The 24,108-nt window shown below is 39.1% G+C and overlaps 1 protein-coding gene across 4 annotated transcripts in view; it reads left to right on the top strand.

Annotated features, from left to right (window-relative positions):
• The first annotated feature begins 7,703 nt into the window (after positions 1–7,703).
• LOC144044502 (ubiquitin carboxyl-terminal hydrolase 22) overlaps positions 7,704–24,108 on the top strand; it is a 33,446-nt gene continuing 17,041 nt past the window's right edge. For 2 of the 4 annotated variants that reach the window (XM_077558956.1, XM_077558955.1), the window contains exons 1-4: positions 7,704–8,227; positions 8,766–8,798; positions 21,181–21,313; positions 22,756–22,869. In XM_077558956.1, the coding sequence (XP_077415082.1) occupies positions 8,108–8,227; positions 8,766–8,798; positions 21,181–21,313; positions 22,756–22,869 (400 nt within the window). In that variant the 5' untranslated portion in view covers positions 7,704–8,107. The remainder of the gene's footprint in view (positions 8,228–8,765; positions 8,799–21,180; positions 21,314–22,755; positions 22,870–24,108) is intronic. The other 2 variants (XM_077558958.1, XM_077558957.1) reach the window with 1 other exon arrangement.

Below are 24,108 nucleotides of genomic sequence, written 5' to 3'. Positions count from 1 at the left end.
TCTGACCGCTAACTAAAGCTGGCTAATTTAGTAGCTCATTGAATGGAGCCATAGTAGCCACTTGTAGATATACTGTAATTGTGTGTGAAGTAATTTTTCATCAAAAATATGAGAGAAAGTTTTATGTGAGATAGTTTTGGATCCGAAATGTTTAACATAATCTGCTGACAACCAAAATATACAGGGGTAAAATAATTGTCCTGACTAAAAAGTTGACAGTTTTTGTTGACTAAATGGTTATGAGCATACATAATGCTATCACACCGTTGTTCCGGTAAAACCTGAACCTGTGTGGTGTGTGTTGACAATATTGTCAAAGAGTCTTTTTGTGTGATTCCATCAACATGCCGAGGGTTATAGGGCACGTGCCTGTCCTCCATTCAGCCCATAATAAACAGAATGGAATGAAATCATACAGCATCTAAGTGGTGCTTTAACTAAAAGGCAGAGCCATCCCACAACATTTTAAGTGTTTTTGTCTCTGAATATGCAGACAATGCAGGGCTTCATAGCTTTCATTCATTCAGTAGTTGTGTTTGGGAGTAATTTGCCGCGCTAAGCTAAACTGTGGGTACTTAGAACTGTACTGCCTCCAAGTGGAAGCTGACAAGATTCAACTGCTTTGCATCTTTGGTGCCATATGTCCATGTTTATCTTGACTGATAAGACATTTTATTAAGCATACATAATCATGTCACAGTAGCGCTCGATCTGCGAGGTGAGTATACAATTCATGCAATCTAAATGTCCGTTAGTCGTTCTGTTGAGAGGAACCTATTCATCTGTCTGTGGAAATCCCCCTCATAATGCAGAAATCTGGAGTTATTAGTGATAATTTTGATGTTTCCCCCCAGTATACCCACTTACTGTAATGCCCTTCACATATGGAAAAAGAGAACCACAGTTACCGATGCATTTTGCTCACAATCAACACACTTATTCAGGAGCTGCTGTCGGCCACAGCTTAAGTCCAAACATTCATACGTGGACTTTTTTCACACTTAACCAGTGTTACTCCAACACTATATACTGTAGTGTTAAAAATCTACACTAGTAAACACTCAGTAGTGTTGAAAGTCCTCTACACTAGCGTCAGTGTTAAACATTTAATTCTGCCAAACTAAACTCTGGTGTTTAAACACTTGAGTGTATTGCACTAGTGTCAGTGTTAAAAATTTAAGCCGAAGCACTTTACATTTTTACTATTGATGACACGGGCAAGACTGGGGCTTCAGCATCTTGCTCAAGGATACTTCGACAAAGTCAACTGGCCTGGGATCAAAACCCAGACTCTAAGGGACAGGAGAAGACCACTTTACCACTGAGCCACGCCACCCCAACATCAGCAACTGGATGTAGGCCTATTGCTATTGAAATGTCAACAGCGCGCTGGAAAATTGGAAAGTTCGCTTTCACTGGAAATTAGGGTGTGGTCAATTTAACACTCAAGGTATTCAGGTTACCCCCAACACTCTGACAGTGTAACTTTTTTTATCTTAACAGTGTTACATTAACACTTCTTACTGCATATTTGATCGAACACTGGAAATTTTACACTGACCGATTTGCTATGTATTCAAATGTGTTTACAATGTGTTGAGAAAGAATGCTTTATTATTTTAAATTTGTTTTAAGTATGTGGGAGGGATAAAACAATATAGATTGCCTCACTATATCATGCATTTGCACTCATAGGGAGTGGGTCGGGAACATCCCCAATGATGAATGGAGGGTTCGTTGTAGATGGAGCTGTATGGACACTTGAACTTATTGTCGAGATTGTCGAGAATCTAGACCAAGGGTGCCTCCAACACACCTGATTCAAATGATCAGGATTGTGATCAGGCTTCTACAGAGCTTGCCGTTTAAATTATCATTTGATTCGGGCGTGCTGGTAGAGGGAGACATTTCAAACAGGGAGGACAGTGGCTCTCGAGGACTGGCGTTCCCAAACCCTGAGCTAGACAATAGGTTCAGGTGTCCATACACGTCAAGGCTCCACACTACCCCTAAATGGTGGCATTTTTCTCCTAAAATTTGAGGCAATGCAAGCAGATTTTTCATATATTCACGCTTATGTGACCAGTAAATTTTCTTTTTTTTCTTCTTTTTTTTTTTTAAATTACCATTCTTGATTATTGTTTGTTGCTGAGAAACAGTCCACACTTTAGCTCATTAACCATACAGTGAAAATGACTGGCGTGAATATTTACTTTGCATTAGACTTACAGTGTGCACCCCTAAATTTTCTACCAGTGCCATTGAAATTTTAGGGGCCACTGTACACCTAGTAAAAAAAAAAAAGCCCTACAACTTGATGTAAAGTCAAGTCATATAAAGGGTTCAATATAGATGCTCCATTGATTGTTTTCCAGAATTTAGTTTCTTTGTAGAAGACAAATTGGTTACACGGTTTGTTTTCTCATTCGTCATCTGCACATCTGCTTCCTAAACATAAAAAATATCCGCATTTACAGTGCAAAATAAATAAATACTTTCTCGTTAGTCATATAACAAAAAGTAGGATTCGTGCCCAAACGGCGAAACTGAAAATTGTCCACATAACCTCTACCGACGATGAAATTAGCACAAAAGATTGTAGCAACATATCACTATGCACAACATTTACCATGTAGCACCAACATAAACGGCTCAATTCTTAAAAAAATAATAATGTAACAAAAGTAGTAGCTCCCCTCACAAACAACTCACCCTCTGCAAGCAGTGTCGCAATGTGAGGGGAAACAAAAATGGTTACGGAAGCCTAAGCGGTTAAATGGAAGCAGAGTGCGCAGATTACCCAAGAATTGACAAAACACTGATAAAAAAAATGTTTTTAAATGTCTCATTGAGATTAAATTCACAAATATACAAAAATAACCACCATTAACAATTTTAATGAAAAAATATAAGAGGAATGAAAAATAAAAAATGTAGTTCATTTTAACTCCGTTACACCAAAACTGATGCGCTCTGGAGTTCATTTCAGACCACTTGATAGATTTGAATTGAAGAAGCAGCTTCATGTTAAATCTGAGGCTGTTTTGTAAAACCGTCAGAAGATTTTCATACTTGTACAGCTGCATGAAGACAATAGGGAAAACTCAATTTACATATATATATTAATTATAGATGTCCATCGACTTTACTGATCTTGACATTGGCTAGCTTTATCTTAAAACCACTGCGAGGGTGAATAGAGATCTGGACGTTGATGCCACGTATCTCACAATGCACGTTAGCGCCACCATTTTAGCAGGATAGGAAACATGTCCACTACTTTGAGTAAACAGCAAAGGCCACACTTTTCAATGATAGACAGCTGTCGCAGACCAGGTGCCACAACGATAAGAGGCAAAAGAAGGATCGAGCATTCTCCAGACTACCAAAAGTGGAACCAATGTTTAGCCAATGGATAATAGCAGCCATAAAAGGGGAGAAGAACAAGATAGAGGAATTGGGTTTCTCCTCATTATGGTAGATATGGCTTGTGCAGCGATCACTTCATATCAGGTGAGTCAATTACTGGATCAGTTCGTCGTGTAGATGTAGGTCGATTGTATAGTTATTAAATCAAGGCGAACTACGTGATCAGGCACTTTGCACACAGTGGCTGAACTAGCAGATGCTAACCTGCATGGAGCTAGCATCCCACCACACACAAAATGTGGGGGAAATACTCTTATTTCGTTTGGTTATGCTGCTACGGTTTAATAAATAATACACAGTTGAATTTAAAGGATAACTCAACAGGAAGTGAGACTCTTGCTCCACCCCTCACTAAAATTTGAAATTGGCGCTCAAAGGGGGTGTTGCCTGGAGGACCGTTGTGTTGCGAATAGGGAGAGGGTTGGGCGTGGTCTGGCTGTGATTGACAGCAGCAACTCACAAAGAAGCAGTTTAGGAGGCGTGTAGGAAAATGAGCAGGTGGGTGGTGGGGGCGACTTTGTCATGTGGAACAAGTGAGTAGTATTGTCTCGTGTAATGAGAGGACAAACAGCCAAACTGAGTTCATCCCAGCGTGTTACCTGAAGATGGCGCCAAACACTCAGGTTTTGCCCCAAATTTAAGCTTTCAACAAACATGCGCTAAAATGTCAAAGTAATGACCAGGACATGTAGACAGCATTTGTTGACACCAGTTCATACAGTTTATCAGCAAAAAAAAAAGTTGATTTAGTGTTGAGTTATCCTTTAATAACTGACCAAAAGGAAACTTTTTACGGCATAAATAATGGCGGCGCCAGCCGAATCAGCAGGTGCAAAGTTGCTAATAAACCTTAATAACACTGTGTGAAACTGCTAACTTAGATGGCTTTTTTTATGAAGGGGAAATAAATCCAGATTGTACAAACTGTATGGTCACATTTGCAAACACTCACCAGTCACCATGCAGTGTAAGTGAGTTGGGAATTCCACATACCAGCGTCGCCGAGTTGAAATAAGCACTCTCTGCGCTTCATAAGCAACGGTAATATCATCGAACCTGTCCATTTTGCATATATCATGTCCTTATCATCAAAGTGAGTGTGAATTCTCTTGGACGGAAAGTTGATGGACAAACGTGAGTATGCTTATTGCAAGTAATAAGCTTCTTTCCTGCCAGAGGCGTGTGTTCAGGGAATAGTCACGTGACGTCAAGATCTCCATAGATTTACTTACACACCTGTAAACTAATGAGTAGCCTACTTCCCCTTTAACGAGGCTTGTGAACAAATGAAACAGATATAATGGTGACACCTAACAGTCAACTTCATGACCTATACTCGTATGTGGTAAAATGGCTCCTTCAGGCTGTAAATGGCCCCTGAAATACAATGAGTTTGACGCCCGTCACCTAGACTTATTGTGACTAATGCAGTGGTTACAGTTCAAGCAGAGGGTACATTTGAAAGTGGTTGAAAGCAAAGATTAGTCTATCTACTCTTCAGAAAAGTAAATCCAAAGGTGGTCTAGAGGCACCAAATTTTATGTACTACTATATAGCTAACCAGCTACAATATATCGTTCTATGGGCACAACCCAACAGAGACACTAACTGTTGGCTGGAACTAGAACAGAAGGATTGTAATAACCTCAGACTTCGAGATTTACTCTTTATTACAACATCGATTAAGCGACATAATTGTTTTAAAAACCCAATGATTTCCGCCACCCTGACTGCCTGGTGGTAGAATTGACAAAAGCCCAAGTGGAGCCCTGTGGGCTTTCTCCCCTATGGCATAACGCCGACTTTCAACTTAACAACCAACCGCTTTATTTAGGTGTGTGGGAGCAGAAAGGAATTACATATCTCCACCATCTCTTCTCTGTTTATATCATATACATCCTTGCTCCAAAAATACAATCTAAAAAACGGATTTTTTTTACATTATCTACAAGTTAAAAATATGATAAAGGAAAAAATTCCAACACTTCGGGGTACGCTCCAACCGCCTGTTTTAGCTAAAGATATTAACAAGCTTTCTCCGACAACAACAAAAAAACTTTCAAAAATATAAAAGTTTTTTTTATATACTGATAAAATGTCTTTACCCATCTCGAAATGGGAGACAGACTTGTCTATAGCACCGGAATCTGACTTTTGGATTCAAGTTTGTGAAAACGCATTTAAAATGACAAAACACACAAATTTACAACTTATCCAATATAAAATTATTCATAGAACATACATTACTCAATATATGATGAAGAAAATGGGACTCTCAGACTCCGACATTTGTCTCCAATGTTTACAAAACACTACAGACACTTATGTTCATGCTTTATGGTTATGTACTCCGGTTATGTATTTCTGGACTAAAGTCTTAGAAAAACTTTCCGCTATTTTGGACTGTAGGATACCTTTATCTCCAAACTTGTGTTTGCTAGGTGACCTAACAACAACTGACTTAACACGTAAACAATTTCAATCTACACTTGTAGCCCTTACTATCGCAAAAAAAACAATTCTTGTTAACTGGAAAAATAAACAAACTCTGAATATCGACCAATGGTCTAACCTCCTCATAAATCACATTTTAATGGAAAAAATATCAGCCTCAAATAAAAACCAAATATCAAAATTTATAGAAACATGGTCTACGTATATAGAATTTTTTTAACCTAATTCTGGTTACTTAATTCTGTCTGTTAGCGAGAGCCACTATATTGTGATAACTTACATTGATGTTTCTGCATTTGGCAATTTATTATTATATTATATTATTAGTATGGGATTTTTTTTAATGGGCTTTAGGTGAACTGATGAATACACACACGCACGCACGCACACACACACGCACATACACATACTCACCCACATACAAAAAATATATATATATATATATATGTGTGTGTGTATATATATATATATATATATATATATATATGTATATATATTAAAAAAATTAAAAAAGAAACATTTATTTATTTATTTATTTTTTGAAAAAGGAGAGCAATGATGATGTCAAATCGAATGAACAATACTGAGCTCTCCTTAGAAAAAAAAAAGAAAAAAAAGAAAGTGGTGTCAAGACTCAGGAGGATGGTTTTCACACGATTCAATTGGATGGATCTTTGGGACAGGTGCTACTAAGCCAAAACAGCCTTGCACTTTGTATACACTAAAGTATAGTGGACAAGTGGCTGGGTCATTCCAGAATTGAAGGACATTTGGGCTTCAAAATTCTTGAAAAAATAACCTTCACTTTTCTTATTTTATTCTACATATTCATCAATAATAGGTAAGAAACTATCAAATGATTAAAAAAAAATACAATTTAGGGGGTACTCCAGAATTATTTGTGTATTTAAAAAACTATTTTCAAGCATTCTTTTCTCTTAGTTCATTATTTAACATTGGGTCTCAGGACAAGTACATTTACTCAGAAATTGCATGTATTTTTGTTTTTGTTTTATATATTTATTATTATTATTATTTCAAATTTGAAGGGTGGGACGTAGTATCCTTCAATTCTGGAATGACCCATATAAAGGTCAGTGCACTTGCTTCAAATCCAGTTTGCAGGTGTTGTTCCTCAATTCTGTGACAAATTGTGTCAAAAGTGGGATGATCCGAGTTGAGGCATAATGGCAAGGACCCACGGAATCGGATTGCATCCCACGCACTCGTACTTATAGCCGTATGTAGTTGCCCATGTAAATAGTTTGTTCATTAACCACGGGTCATTCAAGTTTACTTCAGGCTACACAGCCTGCGCACGTAATGGTGCTATTTGTCTTCATTTATGCAGTCACTACATCATGGCAACGAGTCTTCGGTAATTGAGACGCCTCATTTCAAACCGGAGCGCTCTATTATCTGTAACGCGTGGCCACTAGATGGCAGACTTTAATTGATTTTTAACCGAGCCTCGTCCTAAGTACACGACGCAATATTGTGGATTTTAAAAACATAACACATTCAAGTATTACGACATGACACTTACATATAGAATTAAATCACATATTACAGCACATTTTAAACGTAAAAAATACGATCAATGTAAATATTGTTGTAGATTCTATTTAAGGGTGCGGGTGATTGACGCTTTTGTGCAGTTTTTTCTTTTTCGTGTCTATAAAGTATTCTGAATCAAGAGTTCAGCTTCAAACCCCGCTCGTCCGGCGCGACGCGTAACGGAAACGAACGTATCCAAAACATTCGTCGGGCTTGGCGTAATAACGTCACCCTTTGTCTTGACCAATCACGGCGCACGCTGGTCGGGGCATTGTGAAGCAGTGGTTGAAGTGTTAGCATCCTGGCTAAAGTGGAGAAAGAAAGCTAACTAATCGTGAGAGTGCAACTGGCGGTGGCTAAAAACGTTCATGAGAAAATAAGCAAGTTGTCAACACAGCAGCGGGAAAGGACGAGTCGACTCCAAGGCGACCCCGCAACAATGTTTCCAGGGTGCTAACGTGCGAGACGGCGCTTGTCAGATGCCAGAGGAGAGCGTTTTTGGATACTACATCGCTTGTCCCGTTTCCAAGCTGAAACCATTTCTGGACAGATAGTTGGTGGAGGGGGGTGGGGGGAACTAAAGCTAGCTGGCTAGCCAAAGCCAATCACCCCGGAGACTTTTTGACGCTGTCACCCGGCAAACCTCAACCCGAATGTTTTGTCTGTCATGAGTCCGGCCGGGTGCTCCCATGTGAACGGTTATAAGGTGGACAATTGGAAGCAAAACCTCCGCGTCATATACCAGTGCTTTGTTTGGAGTAGCACTGCTGAAACCAGAAGACGTAAGGTAAACAACAACAACAATTACGTTTTCCTGCGCTGCCCTTTTCTGCAATTCACTTGTGAAGTTAACGTGACACAAAGGGGACACGGTGCACGAGTGCAAAAATGATGCACCGCCACACGAATCAGTGGATGTGCTGAAACAAACAACGTCGCTAGTGATGGTCAAGTAAGCCAGCTCACCGGTCAGCAACGGTGTTGCCCCTTGGCAGCTAAACACAACACTTTTCATTCATGCGACTATTATTCACGTTATTGTTGCTGAGGTGAGTTAGCCGCAAGGCTGAAAACTCACCGATCACAAGAGGGAGTCGGGGCGGGTGGGACATTACCATATCAAATGAGACCCCATTGTGTTGCTCGAGCATGCAAATCAGACAATGCTGCAACGTTCACAACATGTGCCCCAGCTGGCCACTCACTTTCCCTCCATTTAGCCAACTCTGTACTCTTTGCCAGTGTGTCGCGTCAGTTTATCTGCCTCAAGTTGTTCTGTGCAGCCTTGTAAGTGTCACACATTTGTATTTTGTTGTGAAAAATAGGTGCTTCGGGGTGATGCGGGATGGACAGAGATGGTGAGTTGACGCTTTGCTCCCCCTCTTCTTTCTTCCCTCCTCCAACTCATTTTTCCCTTCCTCTCCTCTTCACTCCAACCTATCTTTTTCCTTACTCTCGTCCTCTTCCCCTCGCTTTTGGTAGTTGAAATTAACAGGAGTTGGCTTGCTTGCTCTCTCATTCCTACCCGTGTGCCTGCCGGTCATTTCCATGTACAGTAATCATCACAAAGCTAACACATGACATGTAGCACATATCTGTCAAACTTCGCCATGTAGCTTACAGTAACCAGCTGTATAAGAGCTGTCCAAGAGCTGTATCCAGGTTTCTGCCTTTGCCAAGGTAATAATGCTCAGTTTTATTCGGCACAATACTTATTTCACATGTTTATTGGTGTGTGTTTACTTTTCATTATTGAATCACAGTGTTCATTGCTCTTCTTTTTTCCAACAATGGACAGCACAGTGCACGAGTGGTGAGCTCGCCTCTCACAGTTCTGTGGTTCTGGATTTGAATCTCAGCTCCAATATTAATACTGGTGTCCTCATTTTACGATGGTACTAGAACTACAATGACTAATTGAATAACTTGAATAAGTCAATACCAAATACATGAGCAAAATCCTTACCTCGAAGCTTCGTAGGGATCAAATGTAACTCATGTAACTGCTGTTGTGCAGACCACTCCATGTAGAAATGATATGGTGTGATGGCAGCGAGCCAGGAGGAGGAAAGAGTTAGTAAAAGACAGAAAATGTCAACAATTTGGGATTATTTCACTCATAACAAGGAATATCAAGTGTGATGTGTGTGCCACAGCAGAAGGTAACGTATGTTGGATAATCTAATATATCTTATGACTGCTAGCTAGGTGTTGTAATGCCTCCACAAGTGGTCAAGAATAGACACAGCACTTCAATTGTTTTATTGAACAAATGGTGAGAAAACGATCATCTAATAAACACATTCATACCCGAGCTACCTATGGCCACAGCTCATGCAAAGTCAGTCAAACACACAGACTGGCTAACAGGTTAGGCTGAGGCTGAGCTGCACTGTGTGTGTTTACAGAGTAGATATATGGTAGCATGCGACGCAGTAACACTCCCTGTCCCATACGTGATTCTTGTGGGAACTCAGCATGCCATAAAAAAATCAGAATACGTGTATTGTTACTTACTTTTCTATTATTTTGGTACCAACACAACATTTGAAACACTAGTTACTTGGCAATGATGATGACATGATCCACTACAGCCACAATACCACATAGTAGTGTTTCCAGAAAAATTGGCACCAGAGGTCCTCACTCTTCAGTTCATGACATAAACTCGGTTTGTACCCTTGTGGAACGCTAACCGCTGCTAAGTATAAAATAATCAAATTCATGTATTACTTAGCACGCTTTGCATTGCACATTCATCATCGTAACCTCGAAACACTATGTCGGGAACTCTGTATTAGTATAATAATACAAATCAGTATAATAAATTGGTAACATTGATTCTCCTGTGCCTTTCAGAGGCGGGATATTGACAAGGTTCAGTGTCTTGCCCAAGGACACTTTAACAGTAGACAGTCAGAGCCAGGATCTGAACCTGTGACCCTTAGGTCACTGGATGACTCGTTTTCTTTTACTGTACAAAGTATTTTGATGGAAATATCGACTTTAACGGGGAAATCTGACTTAAGTCGAAATTCATGTTACATTGCCAGCGTAAGAACGGAACACCGCCGTAACTTGAGGACTTCCTGTAGCCTCTCTCATTCCACCCAAATGCAGTCTGGCTTTTCTGTAACCATGACAACTGAAGACGCGCTACGATGTGGCTAATTCTTGTGTCCCTAGTGTAAAGAAAGTGAGTACAAACTGTGAAGCGCGCATATAGAGTAAGCACTTCATAAATAAGCAGAATTACACTTATTCAATTATTGTACTATGCAAGTGAACACATTGCCGGACAGCTCACAAGTGATTTACTTGGTGGTTGTATGGGAATACATACTTGATGGGCAGGCAGGCACTCCAGAGATCCAACTATTTGTAGACCAGCAAGTAAAAAGTCAGTTTAATACAGAAATGTCCCATTTAATGTGTTAATATTGATATTGGTATATACATTTGACCCCCACTATTCATGAGGGATAGGGACCTGGCCCACCAGCAAATGGCAAAAATCGGTGTAAGAAATGTCCCCACATGTTCCACAAAACATGGACAATTAAAATACAAAAAAAAAAAAAAATTTAATAACATAATTTTTTGTTGTTGCAATTATGCGGTTCTGTGAACCGCAAGTATGCTTGGCTCAACTGTGATGTAAATAATCAGCATACGTGCATTGGTACTTGATTGCAGTATTGATTATTACGGTCTTGGAATGAGTGAGACATTGTGAACAATTCTAAAATGCTTCATTTTGGCGCTCTTGCCGCCAATCATATAGAAGAACCTTTGATCGAATGAAGAAGATTTTTTAAGAAGCCACTGGTTTAACCCCTTTCTGCCTCTCGCACAAGAGCCCTTTGATTGATTCTCCCCTGAACCGCTTCCTCCCACTGGTCCACATTTCTTCCTTGCCTCTCGTCCAGCTGCTAGTTCTCATTTGACGGGCCAGCAGACACCACAGAGGCCGCTCTCCGAGCATGCACGCTGCTTGTAGCCCAAATCAGCCAGCGCGCTTTCCTTTTGTACCACCATCTGGCTAATGGCCTGTCAATCACTCTCCAAGGCTGCGGCCAAGACCGAAAACCCAAGAGGCAACAAATCTCCCCTCGCATGGACACTCAATTATTGTCTTTTGTTAAAACCTGGGAACCCAGGTGTCATCTTAGGTCTGTAAATGGGTCCTTGTCTGCTTGTGAAAAATACAAAATGTGTGAGTACTTAGTGGTAGGAATTGGATAGGTTGATGGCTTGTCAGTCAACAAATGAATAAACTGGTTCTGTTCTATAAATAACCTAACCCAAGGCACTGAAGAATGCCAGGGTCTTGTTTTTAGATGAAAATATGTTGGAGTCTAACCACCCATAGTGCGAATGGTATACCAATCACTGTTGGTTTTGCCTGTTTAGATTTTGAACTATGGTATTTCTTGAGTTATGACATTGTGTTGATTCCTTGTACACAGTAGCAAGCCTTACATGAGAATTAGGGTGAGGGGTTTAGATCTCTGGACTTCACAAAAGAACCACTGCTTCAGCACTCTGAGAATATCTGGATGAGGTGGTTTTGTCTGTTCTGATAACTGGTTACCTTCCGGTTCATACACCTCCATCAGGTAGGAGATCCTGCGGGTTCAGAAAGAATATCCTTAAAGTAAGGAGTTCGGATGCTGAATCGACCACTGGAATGAACCCCAAATAATCTAGAGCAGGGGTGTCTAAACTTTTTCTAAAAATAGAAAGATGCAAGGCCCAGTTTAAAAAAACAAAAACAAAAAAAAACTTGTATATTAAACACGGTAAAATCAATGAAGCAATTATGCATTGTTGATATAACGTAGTTATTTTTGAAAAACTCCTACTGCTAAAGGCAAATAGTCCAGTATTGATTTTTTTTAGGTTTTGGGGTGAACCCAGTGTGCCACTATAATAGATCCGCCTTTTCACTAAGCGGCAGCTGAATCCCAACTAAACATTCTGAAGCACAAGAACAATCTGTTGTAAACTGCCCAAATTTAAGAAGCATTAATGTGATTTTTTTTACAAATTGGACCTTGACACTTTTAATCCAACGTTTAATCCACCCTCTTAAAAAAAAAAAAGCATTGTGGCCATGTTAGTTATCTTGAGTATATGCCGTGGGCCGCCCAAAAAAATGAATGGCGGGCCATAGTTTGGACACCACTGATCTGGACAGATTAGCTCATCTGAGAGGGAAATGCCTTGAAGTCCCCCAGGGGGACCCATCAGTTACTTTAGAGAATGGATGTCAGTACTACTGTAAAATGACTTGGTATCTGGTTGCTTTAATGATCATTTATTGTACAACCTTTTGTTAAGGTTACGTTCAACTGTTTTGTGTGTGTTTTGTTTTCCTGCTGAATTAGTTAGCCTGGATTGCAATCTAATTGGCTGGTGCTCTTGTACAGTGAGGCTTTTTTTCTTTTCTTCATGAGGTGGTTGGACCAGTTTGTTGTCTGAATAAGCGCGTTCTGACTATGTATTGTTGGGTCAAAGATTTAAGTTAAGATAACCATTATTTATCACACAATAGGGATTTTTTTAAAATTGATTATCCAAGTACAAAAGGATAGAGAAATTTGTGGACAAATATCTTGAACTTTTTTTCAGCTAGTTTTGTGATTTTGAATATCGCTTAACCTGTGGAGTACGGCTCCATAGGCTGTTTATTGTAAAACTATTAGTATTATGTGAAATAGTGTCAACATTGATATAGCAACTGCGAAAAAGATGCAGCCCCCATAGGGTCATATATATTTTGGGGATTGTGTTTTATTTTGCATGCATCTCCGCTGTTAATTTTGGCATCTGCAGAAACTGCTGAGAATTATGCGCAAGCATAATACACTGTGAGTCACTGCTCTCATATATCCGTGGTCTGCACTGTATTGACTTTATCCTCCCCTCCCCGATCTGTTCTTTGCGGCAGAAGAAGTGTGCGCTGTTGAGCCAGACCTTTGTCCACCTCTTTATAGTTGTTGTCATCCTAGCTCTTCTCGCTGGTTTTCATTACAAATATGAATGCATTTGGGAAAATACGGAAATTGATCATGAGATTCAATATTTTATCTTTGCGGTATGTGACTTGCTTGATACTTGGACCGAAATAATCATCCAGGTAATTACCAGCATATATCTGCCCTTCAATCAGCCAGCAGTTTTTTTCTCTCTGTGTCGTCACTTGCTTTGGACACCAGCCAAAGAGCGCCTTAAAGCGCATTCTCCAGATGGAAGATGTGGCCCAGCAGGTTGCAAACATGAGCCTCTCGTACCTGTCTGACAGTTGTTCCAGTCATTTGAGCCACTGGCTGATCAATATCTTCTCTAATAGAACATTAAAAGCCCAGGGTGGAGTGCGACTCGTGGCTGATGATATTGAGGAGGTACATCGCTTGTGAACCGGGAAAGTAAATCGAGCTGTGCAGGGGACCAGGAGCATAAAGTGATTGCCTGTCATTGTCTTTAAACATCGAACGTGCTTAGGAAGAGAGAAGGTCACACTTTTTACATGGCTGAAGCATTTACATTGACATCCAGGCTACACAGTACCCCAGTGCAAACACAAGTCACTGTAACAATAAACCAAACACAACTGGACCATTCAGTAGAAATGTAGAGCTAAACCCCGCTGAGGTTTATGTATTTATTATGTCAGTTAATGGAATAGGGATCGACAATTATCGGCCGGGCTGATTATAATCCAATATTTGGCATTTTAACAGATATCAACATCTGTCTTTTTAAGAAAATCTGATAGCCGATAACAGATTACTTACTGTTAACTTCAGGGAACGATTTATTGAAATTTTCAATTAACTTTATGCAATGCTGATGAAATGCGTACGAGTCCTGGCAATTTTCTGGATAAATATAATTTGTACAAGGTCATTCTATTTAATTATTTTGTTTAATTGTTACTCAGAAAGCGTCTTGACTGTTTGCTGTCATTTATTTTGTGTTGACCTTTGTGTGTGTGTGTGTGTGTGTGTGTGTGTGTGTGTTAAGTTTTTCTTCTTTCTGTCCCCTTTATTTTTTTCTTTTAAAGAATGAAATTAAATATGAAATTCAAGCCTCTAGCATTTTCATTCTTCATTTTCAAACTTAACTCTTTGACTGCCAGACGTTTTCAGAAACGGGATGTCGCCAGTGCCAGCCGATTTAAGCATTTTGACTGATCTTTCAAGGTCCACAGAAAATGTTGTGTTTGGACTATGGAAACACACATACTACCAAATGAAAGATTGAGCTCTCATCTTTCATCAGAAAAAAAAGTTTGTTTCTACCTTATTCCGTTCTTCAGTAATCAACAATAGAAAATGGTTAGTTTCACCGAAATGCTCTGTTTTGAAACAAAAAGCGGAGAAAAAGAGCTTTTTGTGAAACGATGTTATTTCATGCACTCTAGTGAATTGTACACTTCTTTTTGTCCATGAATGATGCCACAAACACCTAAATAGTGCTTTACTTCTGTAATACACCACCACCAACAATGAAAAAGTGTTTTTAGATTGCAAAATACGTTTATTTCCATTCAACAGTGTAACAATTTGACAAAACAATTTCGCAAACTATTTACAAATGTGTGCAACTGTGGTACTATTTACAATTATGTGGATGTTTCAAATACAGTTTTTCTTTTTTTAACACTGCCCTGCGTGCAATGCGACGGAGCAGGATTGCAAGAAAGTTGCAATTGAATTCTATTAAGATACCTCCTTTTTCACAAATTGGGAAGAATTTGTGTCTGAGTTTTATTTTACCCATGGGTATGTGCTTCCACAGAATTTGTGTATGAATATTCGTTATTTGAAGAACTATTGCTCACGAAGTTGATGCTAACTTCCTGTTAGCATTTGAATGGGATCTACCATGCTCTTTAACATTAGCGCTAGGCTAGCGTGGTTTTAAAAATGAAGCATGTTTTGTATTTAAATTAGGGCTGGGCGAATATGGTCAAAAAATAAAATCTCGATTTTTGCAGTCATTCAGGACGATTACAATTTTAATCAATTTTAATCTATTAAACCAATAAGCGTTTATTTAAAGGTTTTATTTCTTCAAAAATAATTCCGCAAAATGCCCAGACAACATTAATTTATACTGATTCCAGATCAGTTTTAACATAAACTTAGCATTCATAATTTGTGCTTTTGTCTCCATTAAGTAGTTGGTAGCTATTGTAAACATGTCATGTAAACCACCCATCCAGCATTCTGCCACTTGTGCAAAATTACTGTTCAATTTAATTAGCTTCACATGCCACACCGCAAAGGGGCAGTGCTACTTCTTTTATGCCAAGTGGGCTCTTGTGAGAGAGCGAGTGTTGGGCAGTGGTTGCAATGGTGGTAGGAGCGGAGTACAACGGAACTTGAAACAAAGGTGGAGTTCTTATTCCATCTAACATTGGTAGCAGAGGATGGTTAGCAACCACCATTTGAAGGTGGAAAACCCTACGAAAGCTGGAAAAAGGAGGTTGGAATTTGGACAAGGGTCACCGACTTGGACAAGAAAAAGCAAGCCCTTGTGGTGGCTTTGGCGCTATCAGGTAGAGCGCGAGAAACAGCGATGGAAATTCCAGTAGACGAACTAAATGATGACACAGGAATGAACACTCTATTTGCGAAACTTGATGGGTTGTTCCTAAAAGAAGAAAAGGACAGAATACATGAGGCTTACTTCAATTTTAACCTGATTATGAAAGACGTGAATATGTCCATGGCGGACTTTATAATTGAGTTTGAACATCTATTCACAAATGCGGAAATAAAACATGGAGTTACCGGATGCTGTTTTAGCTTTCAAGCTGTTGGACACAGCGTGTTTGGAAATGACAGACAGGTAGCTAGCTTTAGCATGCAGTGACTTAACCTTTGCTAACATGAAGTCAGCCCTGAAGAGGATATTTGGCGGAAATGCGAGTGCTGTAACGGAAGGTATCAGCCAGGAAACGGTATATGCAATGGAGCAGCAACGAAAAAAAAACCCAAAGCCTGGCAAAGGTCCCCTTGACAGAAAACTCCACAAAACAGTACAAATCCACTTGACAAGTATGGGCGGCGATCAAAATGTGCAGTGTGCCAAAGTACGTTTCACTGGGCTAAAGACTGTCCACACAAAGACGTAAGTGTAAAAATAACGGAGGATCGTGAAACGGAAGTTGAAGAGTGTAATGTTACTCTGTTTACCAAGGAACCACCAACAGATGCAGAGATATTCATGACAGAATGTTTTGGCTCAGCAATAATAGAAACTGCTTGCACTAGGACAGTGTGCGGACAACAGTGGCTTGAACACTACAGCACAGTATTAGGAAAGACAAGTGCTAATACTATGAGAGAGAGTGAAAAACAAAGTTACAGGCCATTTAAGTTTGGCGATGGAAAAGTGGTCTACTCAGTGAAAAGTGTGAAGATACTGGCTCAGTTTGCACGGCCCACCTAAAAAACAGTTAAGTGATAATGGTGGGGAGTTCAACAATGAAGAAGTGAGAGACATGGCTGAGAATTTTAACATGGAAGTAAAAACAACAGCTGCCTGCAGTCCTTGGAGTAACGGGCTGTTAGAACGACACAATCAGACCCTAACTGACTTCATAATGAAAGTGAAAACAAGCACTGGATGACACTGGAGCACTGCTATGGACTGGGCTTTGATGGCAACGAACTGCATGCAAAGTGTTCATGACTACGGTCCACATCAGCTGGTATTTGGACAGAATCCCAATCTACCTTCTGTGTTGATTGACCCAGCACCTGCTCTAGAAGATACCACAAAAAGTGAATGGGTCGCCAAGCAGATTTCTGCACACAGCAAGAAAGGCTTTTACTGAAACAGAATGTTTGGAGAAAATACGAAGAGCACTAAAGAAACAGGTGTGTCACACAGATGAGAAGTTTGAACTCTGTGACAAGGTTCACTACAAAAGAGTGGACTGTCCTGAATAGAAAGGGCCATGAGTGGTCATTGGACAGGATGGTGTGCAGTTGTTTTGGTCAGACATGGAGGCACCTGTGTACGAGTTCATCAAACTCAGACTGAAGAAAGTTACTCAGGAACATGATTACGACTCTCAGATTACCTGTGATCAAGAAAACAACAAGCGACAGTGAGCCGGAAGAAGAGACACATGTTGAACACAGTGAGAATGATCTATTGCCCGCTATGGAAAACCCGAGGGCTGAAGGACAAGAGCATGGAAGCTGGTCAGATTGTAACGTTCAAAAATCCAGAAAATGGCATTCAACAAACGGCAAAAGTTTTGGGACGTGCTGGAAAAGTGACTCATTTGATGAAGCCAAGTCAAGTGAAATACTAAACTGGAGACAAAATGATATTTTTGAAGAAGTTGAGAACAAGGGACAAAAGCGCATATCCACACGATAGGTCTGCACTCTGAAAGTGACAGTGACTGGATTAGTACCAAAAGCAAGTCTTGTTGCAAGAGGATTTGAGGAGCTGCAAGTTACAGAGCTACAAAAAGACTCACCAACCTGTGCGTCTGAGTCACTGCGGCTTCTTGTAGCAGTGATTTGTCAAAGACAATGGCAACTTCAATCGATGGACATAAAGTCAGCCTTTTTACAGGGTATGGAACTGTCTAGAGACATTTTTGTCAAACTTCCTCCTGAAGCGAACAGTGCAGGGACACTTTGGAAATTAAAAAAGTGTGTGTATGGCTTGGTAGATGTCTCTCTGTATTGGTACAACCGAGTAAAGAATATAATGATTGAGGCAGGAGGTATTATATCCAAAGTAGACCCAGCAGTTTTCTACTGGCAGGACAATGACAAAAATGTAACCGGTGTTCTTGCTTGTCATGTTGATGATTTCATTTGGGGTGGATCTCAAATGTTTGAAATGACAGTCGTGGCACATCTCAAAGCTCTTATGGATGCATTGAAGTTTACTAAATTTGTTGCTGAAAAAGGCTTCGCTTGGAAAATCAGCTCTATTAAAGAGCTCATTGAAACCAAAAGGGTTAAAAAGATGCTGTGGTCAGACACCAAATATCAATTGGCAGACTGTCTGACACTCTCTATGAAGGTCATTGGAAAATTGAGTAAACAACCAATTTATTGTTTAATGGTTACACAGTTCAGTATTTGCGTATAACACATTCATGTTATACATGTGTATAATGTTCATTTGTTTTTCTTGTTGTTTTTTTCAAGATACCTAAATTGTTGTTCAATTTAATAACCATCACATGCCGCACCGCAAGGGGGCAGTGCTACTTCTTTTTGCCAAGTGGGCTCTTGTGAAAGAGCGAATGTTGGGCAGTGGTTGTAACAGTGGTGGGAGCGGAGTGCAACAGAATAAAGTGGTCTCAACTTGAAACAAAAGTGGACTTCTTATTCCATCTAACAATTACAACTCACAAAAACATTTGGATGTAACAGTCGATTTCTAGATTTAGAATCTTTTCAACGATTAGATTTTTAAAAAGACGATGTATTGAATTAGTTATATTTATTGCCCAGTCCTTATTTAAATACACACTGTGTGTAATTCTCTTTATCGTGTGTTTAGTTCTATAGTTAACTCCAACTGGAGTGTCATTAAACAGCTTAAAGGACCCTTAGGAACGGCAGAATAACACTGATTCGCTCCGTGCTTGCTAAAGAAATCCCGATAAAATTTCGGTTAATCGTCCAAGCGTGTTTGTTTTTAATTTGTTTTTATTTAACCTTCATCCAAAACAATTTGTTTTTCCTCACTAGTATGCATAATTTAAAAGTAGTAAATTGATCTACACAATTAAAATGAACTATGCGCCTGAAACGGGGGAGGAGGGGATAATAACAATAATAAAATCCATAAAGATAGGAGGAACACTTTTGAGATGAGCCTGTTGCCACAATAGATTTGCAGTATTACCCACATTGCTTCCATTTACATCACGGATGACCTGGATTACCAGTACTGCGCATGTGCGTCACAGACAGGCATACATGTAGCAGGAAACGAGGCAGTTTCGAGAGCAAACCAAAGTGCCAAATAAATAAATACATAGACAAATGACTCGCCGACGATCAAAATGAACAATTTAGTCGTGCCTAGTCGACTAGTCATGGCAGCCATATTAGCAACGCATTATGTTGCTTCATGTGGACAGGACACACACCTTTTTTCTTTTTTTTTTAACAAAAGAAAGACACCCTGTGTGAATACTGGATAGTACATACCTGCTGTCCTCTAGCATTAAAGATATGCATGATAGATAGATAGAGCCTTGACGTCACTGGGAGAACACAGAGCACTTCTTAAAAATAATAATAATTATATTATTATTTAACTTTGTTGTGATTTAGTGTTAGCTTGAGATCTCAACAAGGGACAAACATTTCTATCTCTTTCTTCAATTTTGCTAAAGTAGAAAAATAAAAAAATCCTTCATAGACTAAAAGTCAGTGACAGTCATGAGAAAATAAGCATAACATTCCAAGAATAGTCGTAGAATAACGAGGGGGGTGGGGGGGACCAACTTTTAAATACTAAACAGTAAATACATCCTGTATAATGTAAACCCCCCCCCCCCCCAATTAAATTGGATTTTTCTCACAATATATTGAGGCCGAGTAAATTTCTGACTTATTGAACAGCAGTCCACATTGCCTTTATTCTTTATTGTATTTTTGTAAAATCCTGACTTAATGCTCGTTAAATTCTGACCTTGTTCTCATAAAAGTCAGATTTTATTCACGTAATTTCTTGACTTGTTCTGGAAAACAAAATAAAATCATTACAATTGAAAATATTTTTGTAGTAGTCTGTTACCTTTTTAAAATTCTGACTCAATTCTTGCAAATATGGTTCAACATCATTTAATATATCGAGTTTGTTTGCAAAATGTTCTGTTTTTACAGAAAGACAATATTAGGCCGATTACTTTATCAGACATATGACTATTTTGGCAAATAATATAAGTGGTGGTAATGCACAGAAAGCATTACGGAACGAGGATTTTGGGTGCCAGTCTGAGCTCTAATTTTAATATATTCAAGTGTCGCCTCACAGGACCAGCCAACCAATGAAAACTGTGTAACTTACAGTTGAGAAGTATGTTGTTCATACATTTTTGACAGCTTTTCGGTAGAATTGAACAAATGCTGACCTTATTATTGGAAGCGTGTATGTAACAAGTTATTTTTATAGTTTTTGAATATGGATACACTTTTGTAAACAGTTTTCGGTTGCCTGGTAGGATACAATGTGATCATGTACAACCGAGCATTTCTTGTTGTCTGTCCTGATGATCTTTGCTTGATGGTTCCTGACTGTTTGCTATTAAATTTCATTTTGGTGCATAGTGCATACAAGACAAATAGTTTTTCCGCAGACCTGACCTTTCGTGTTCGGTCCTGTCTGTTATCCCACATGCTGTACTACGGTCACTCTAGCCCCGATGACTCAACTCATGCCTGCCAAACATTAAATCCCATCATGCCTCACTTATGTTAGAGAGTTGTGGGGGGAAATATGTTGCCACTGGGCTGCATCGAGGTTTGCGCTGGGGGTAATCTTCGTCTGTCTCCTCTCCAACCAAGCGGCGTGCTGAAGTATACAACTTGAAATTCTCGTGGCAGGCTATTCCAGCGCAATCGCTTACATTGTTACAGCTCTTTTTTTTCTTTTCTTCCTGTAGTCTGCACTCTGTTTTCACCTTACCGAACCCATCTTTTTCTCCCATGTGTTGGTCTGTCTCCTTTTCCCCAGGCCAAGTCCTGTATCTGTCACATGTGTGGCGCCCACCTGAACAGACTTCACTCCTGTCTGTACTGTGTTTTTTTCGGCTGCTTCACCAAGAAACACATCCACGAGCACGCCAAAAACAAGAGGCACAATCTAGGTAAGGTCTTGACTTACAAACATGGATATGTGGGTGGATTGATTATGTGCTTGTTTTGTCATCATTAATCTTAAGTGGGATAACCCCATCGGCAAACGCGAGTGTCCTCCCCCAAACCACGTCTGGCGTAGTACCAAACCTGACGTGACATCCAGAAATACAAAGGAGAAAGAGTAGTACTGATTAATCAGATAAGTCAAATCATTAGATTGCAAAACTAAATAGAAATTTCCCAAAAGCTCTGAAATTCTAATTTTTTTATTCTCATGTTACGCACCAGTCACACACAATTCTGTGTAGTAATAAATGAGCGCGATTGACGACGAGCCAGGATGAAGTACGTAAAAGATAGAGAAGTGATATATGTCAACTTGACACAAGGTAGCCTTAACATCGTAGCTAACTTAATAAAGCCTACCAGCGCTAGTCCAAACATATTGTAATGCCCCAACAAGTGATGAAAGATTGGCATGCTGCCCAGCGTGACTTCAATTGCTTTACTGAGCAATTCGTCACAAAAGAAACATGTAGTGCATTTATACATGACATGCTATGGCCACAACTGACACCCAAGCGATCAAGGCAAACTGGCCAATGGTTAGCCAGTTAGCAGTTACTTGTCGTTTGATTCATTTTGACAACTCTAATCTTAAATATTGAAAAAGGTTTAACATGAACGATTGTCATCCCTGATCGTGTTCCTAGTAATTTTCATATGTTTATTTATTCTAATATGGCCCTCAGGCTGTAGGTTGGATCACATTATTATTCTGTGTAATAAGAACATGTTTACACGTGCCACTCTCTGACCATAACGTCATCTATTTTAAATTGGAGCTCTATAGTCAATTGTTTTACGCTTTAAAGTGCACTGTCGCTTTACAAATCTGTACTTCACTTTGACGACAGGGCATCATTAAATATTCAAAATGCAATTAGATCCATGAGTCTGGACCAATTTCCAGACATTTTCATATGTAACAAGTACATACCATCATAATAATAATAAACTTTATTATTTTATTTATCATATAGGACATGCGCTTGCTCAACCGGAACACTCATACAACACCACATCATGCATTAGCTCAGTTTCCCAGCGTGGGCAGCGTCAAAAATGTAAAGATCTCTGTCGACTAAAAATAGGTTGTCACGGCAACAGAGTGAGCGGTATTGTTTGCTACGGAGTTTGAGAATAGAGGAGGCTGACTGGCCATGGCTGCAAACACAGGTAGCGGCAGGAGACACCAGTTCGATTCCATCCTCTCTGCGCGGATTGACGGGCGCAAGCATGAGATGGAAAAGATTGGGCTGAGTGGGAAATTTAGGCCAAGAGATGGCAGTCGTCGAGGTTAAACTGCCAAGCAAAGCCCATTATCTGTTGCTGTGATGTAACTATGGCGCAATCTTTCTCTGTCTCTTTCTCTCCCTCCTGCTTCCAGCTATAGACTTATTATACGGCGGAATATATTGTTTTGTGTGTCAAGACTACATATACGACAAAGATATGGAGCAGATTGCCAAAGAGGAACAGAGGAAAGCCTGGAAATTGCAAGGTATATATAGCCCTGGTGTTTTCTCGCTTACACTAGCTCTGGTGTGTTAAAAAGAAGACATAAAAACATGGTTAACCCACAAAGATAAAGTGGACCATAAAATGGTAACATCACTTACCGGTACTTTTAAGGAAATAGATCAAAATGTTGGCACGTAAACATCAAATCAAAAATATTTATGTAAAATTTACTTTGTTTCAAAATTAAGTTTGTAATATTTTGTAATGTTTTTCGGTCAAGATTATTTTCCAGGTAAACAATATACTAGAGATAGACCGATATGTTTTTTTCGGGGCCGATACCGATGCCGATTATTAGTAGTCAAGGAGGCCGATAACGGATATTTGAAGCCAATATTCATTTTCGGTAAAAAAAAAAAAAAAAAAAGAAGAAAAGGGGGTGGGGGGTATATTGACTTCAAAAAATTTGCCAATCTTGACTTTGTTGTAATGTCTTAAAGTATTAATACTTATTGAACACATTTTCAGACTTTTAAAAATGTAGAAGTTTTTTTCTTTATCTTTCATCTTATATTTCAAAAAAAAAATGTTCAAAGAGCTTCCAAGGTTATCAGTACGTCTTGGAAAGTATAATAAATACTAAATCTTATAAATGTAACTGAAAATATAAATAAATACTTCCCTGAGATTAAAATGGTTTCACCTTTTATCGGCCATCAGATTTTGAAAAAAGGCATATACCGAAAATGCCCAATATCGGCGCCGGTAAGCGGCCGGTCTATCCCTACAATATACAGTATTTTGTAATATGTTATCAAGAACTTACAAATTAAATCACAACCATTGTTTGTCTTAGTTGTTTTTTCCTTCCAAAATGATGGCTAATGGCCATATTTTATTCTTTTGACTTTGTTCTAAAATTCCAGCATCTTTGTCATATGCAGATTTTTGTAAAATTACAACTATACTTTTGTAATATTTCATCTTTTTTTCTTGTAAAATTATGTTATATTCACATTTAAATTACCGCTCATTATGTGAATATTTAATTTTGTTTTAATTTAAAATATAGCCATTATGACCCATGAAAACATCACGTTCTTATTATTTTTCACTTTCAACATTTTTTCTCATGCAATTTTGACTTTATTCTTTTAAAAGTATCCTTTTTTTTGGTCATAAAACTAAAGAATTTCAGCTTTAATCTTTTAATTACTTTTTTTTTTTAATTAATTAATTAACTTATTTTTCCTTCCCCCCCCCCCTTCTTCTTCTTCTC

This window comes from Vanacampus margaritifer, chromosome 2 (assembly GCF_051991255.1).
Source record: "Vanacampus margaritifer isolate UIUO_Vmar chromosome 2, RoL_Vmar_1.0, whole genome shotgun sequence".
Lineage (NCBI taxonomy): Eukaryota > Metazoa > Chordata > Actinopteri > Syngnathiformes > Syngnathidae > Vanacampus > Vanacampus margaritifer.
The sequence above is the reverse complement of the archived record's forward strand: the minus strand, read 5'-3'. Positions and strand labels throughout refer to the sequence as shown.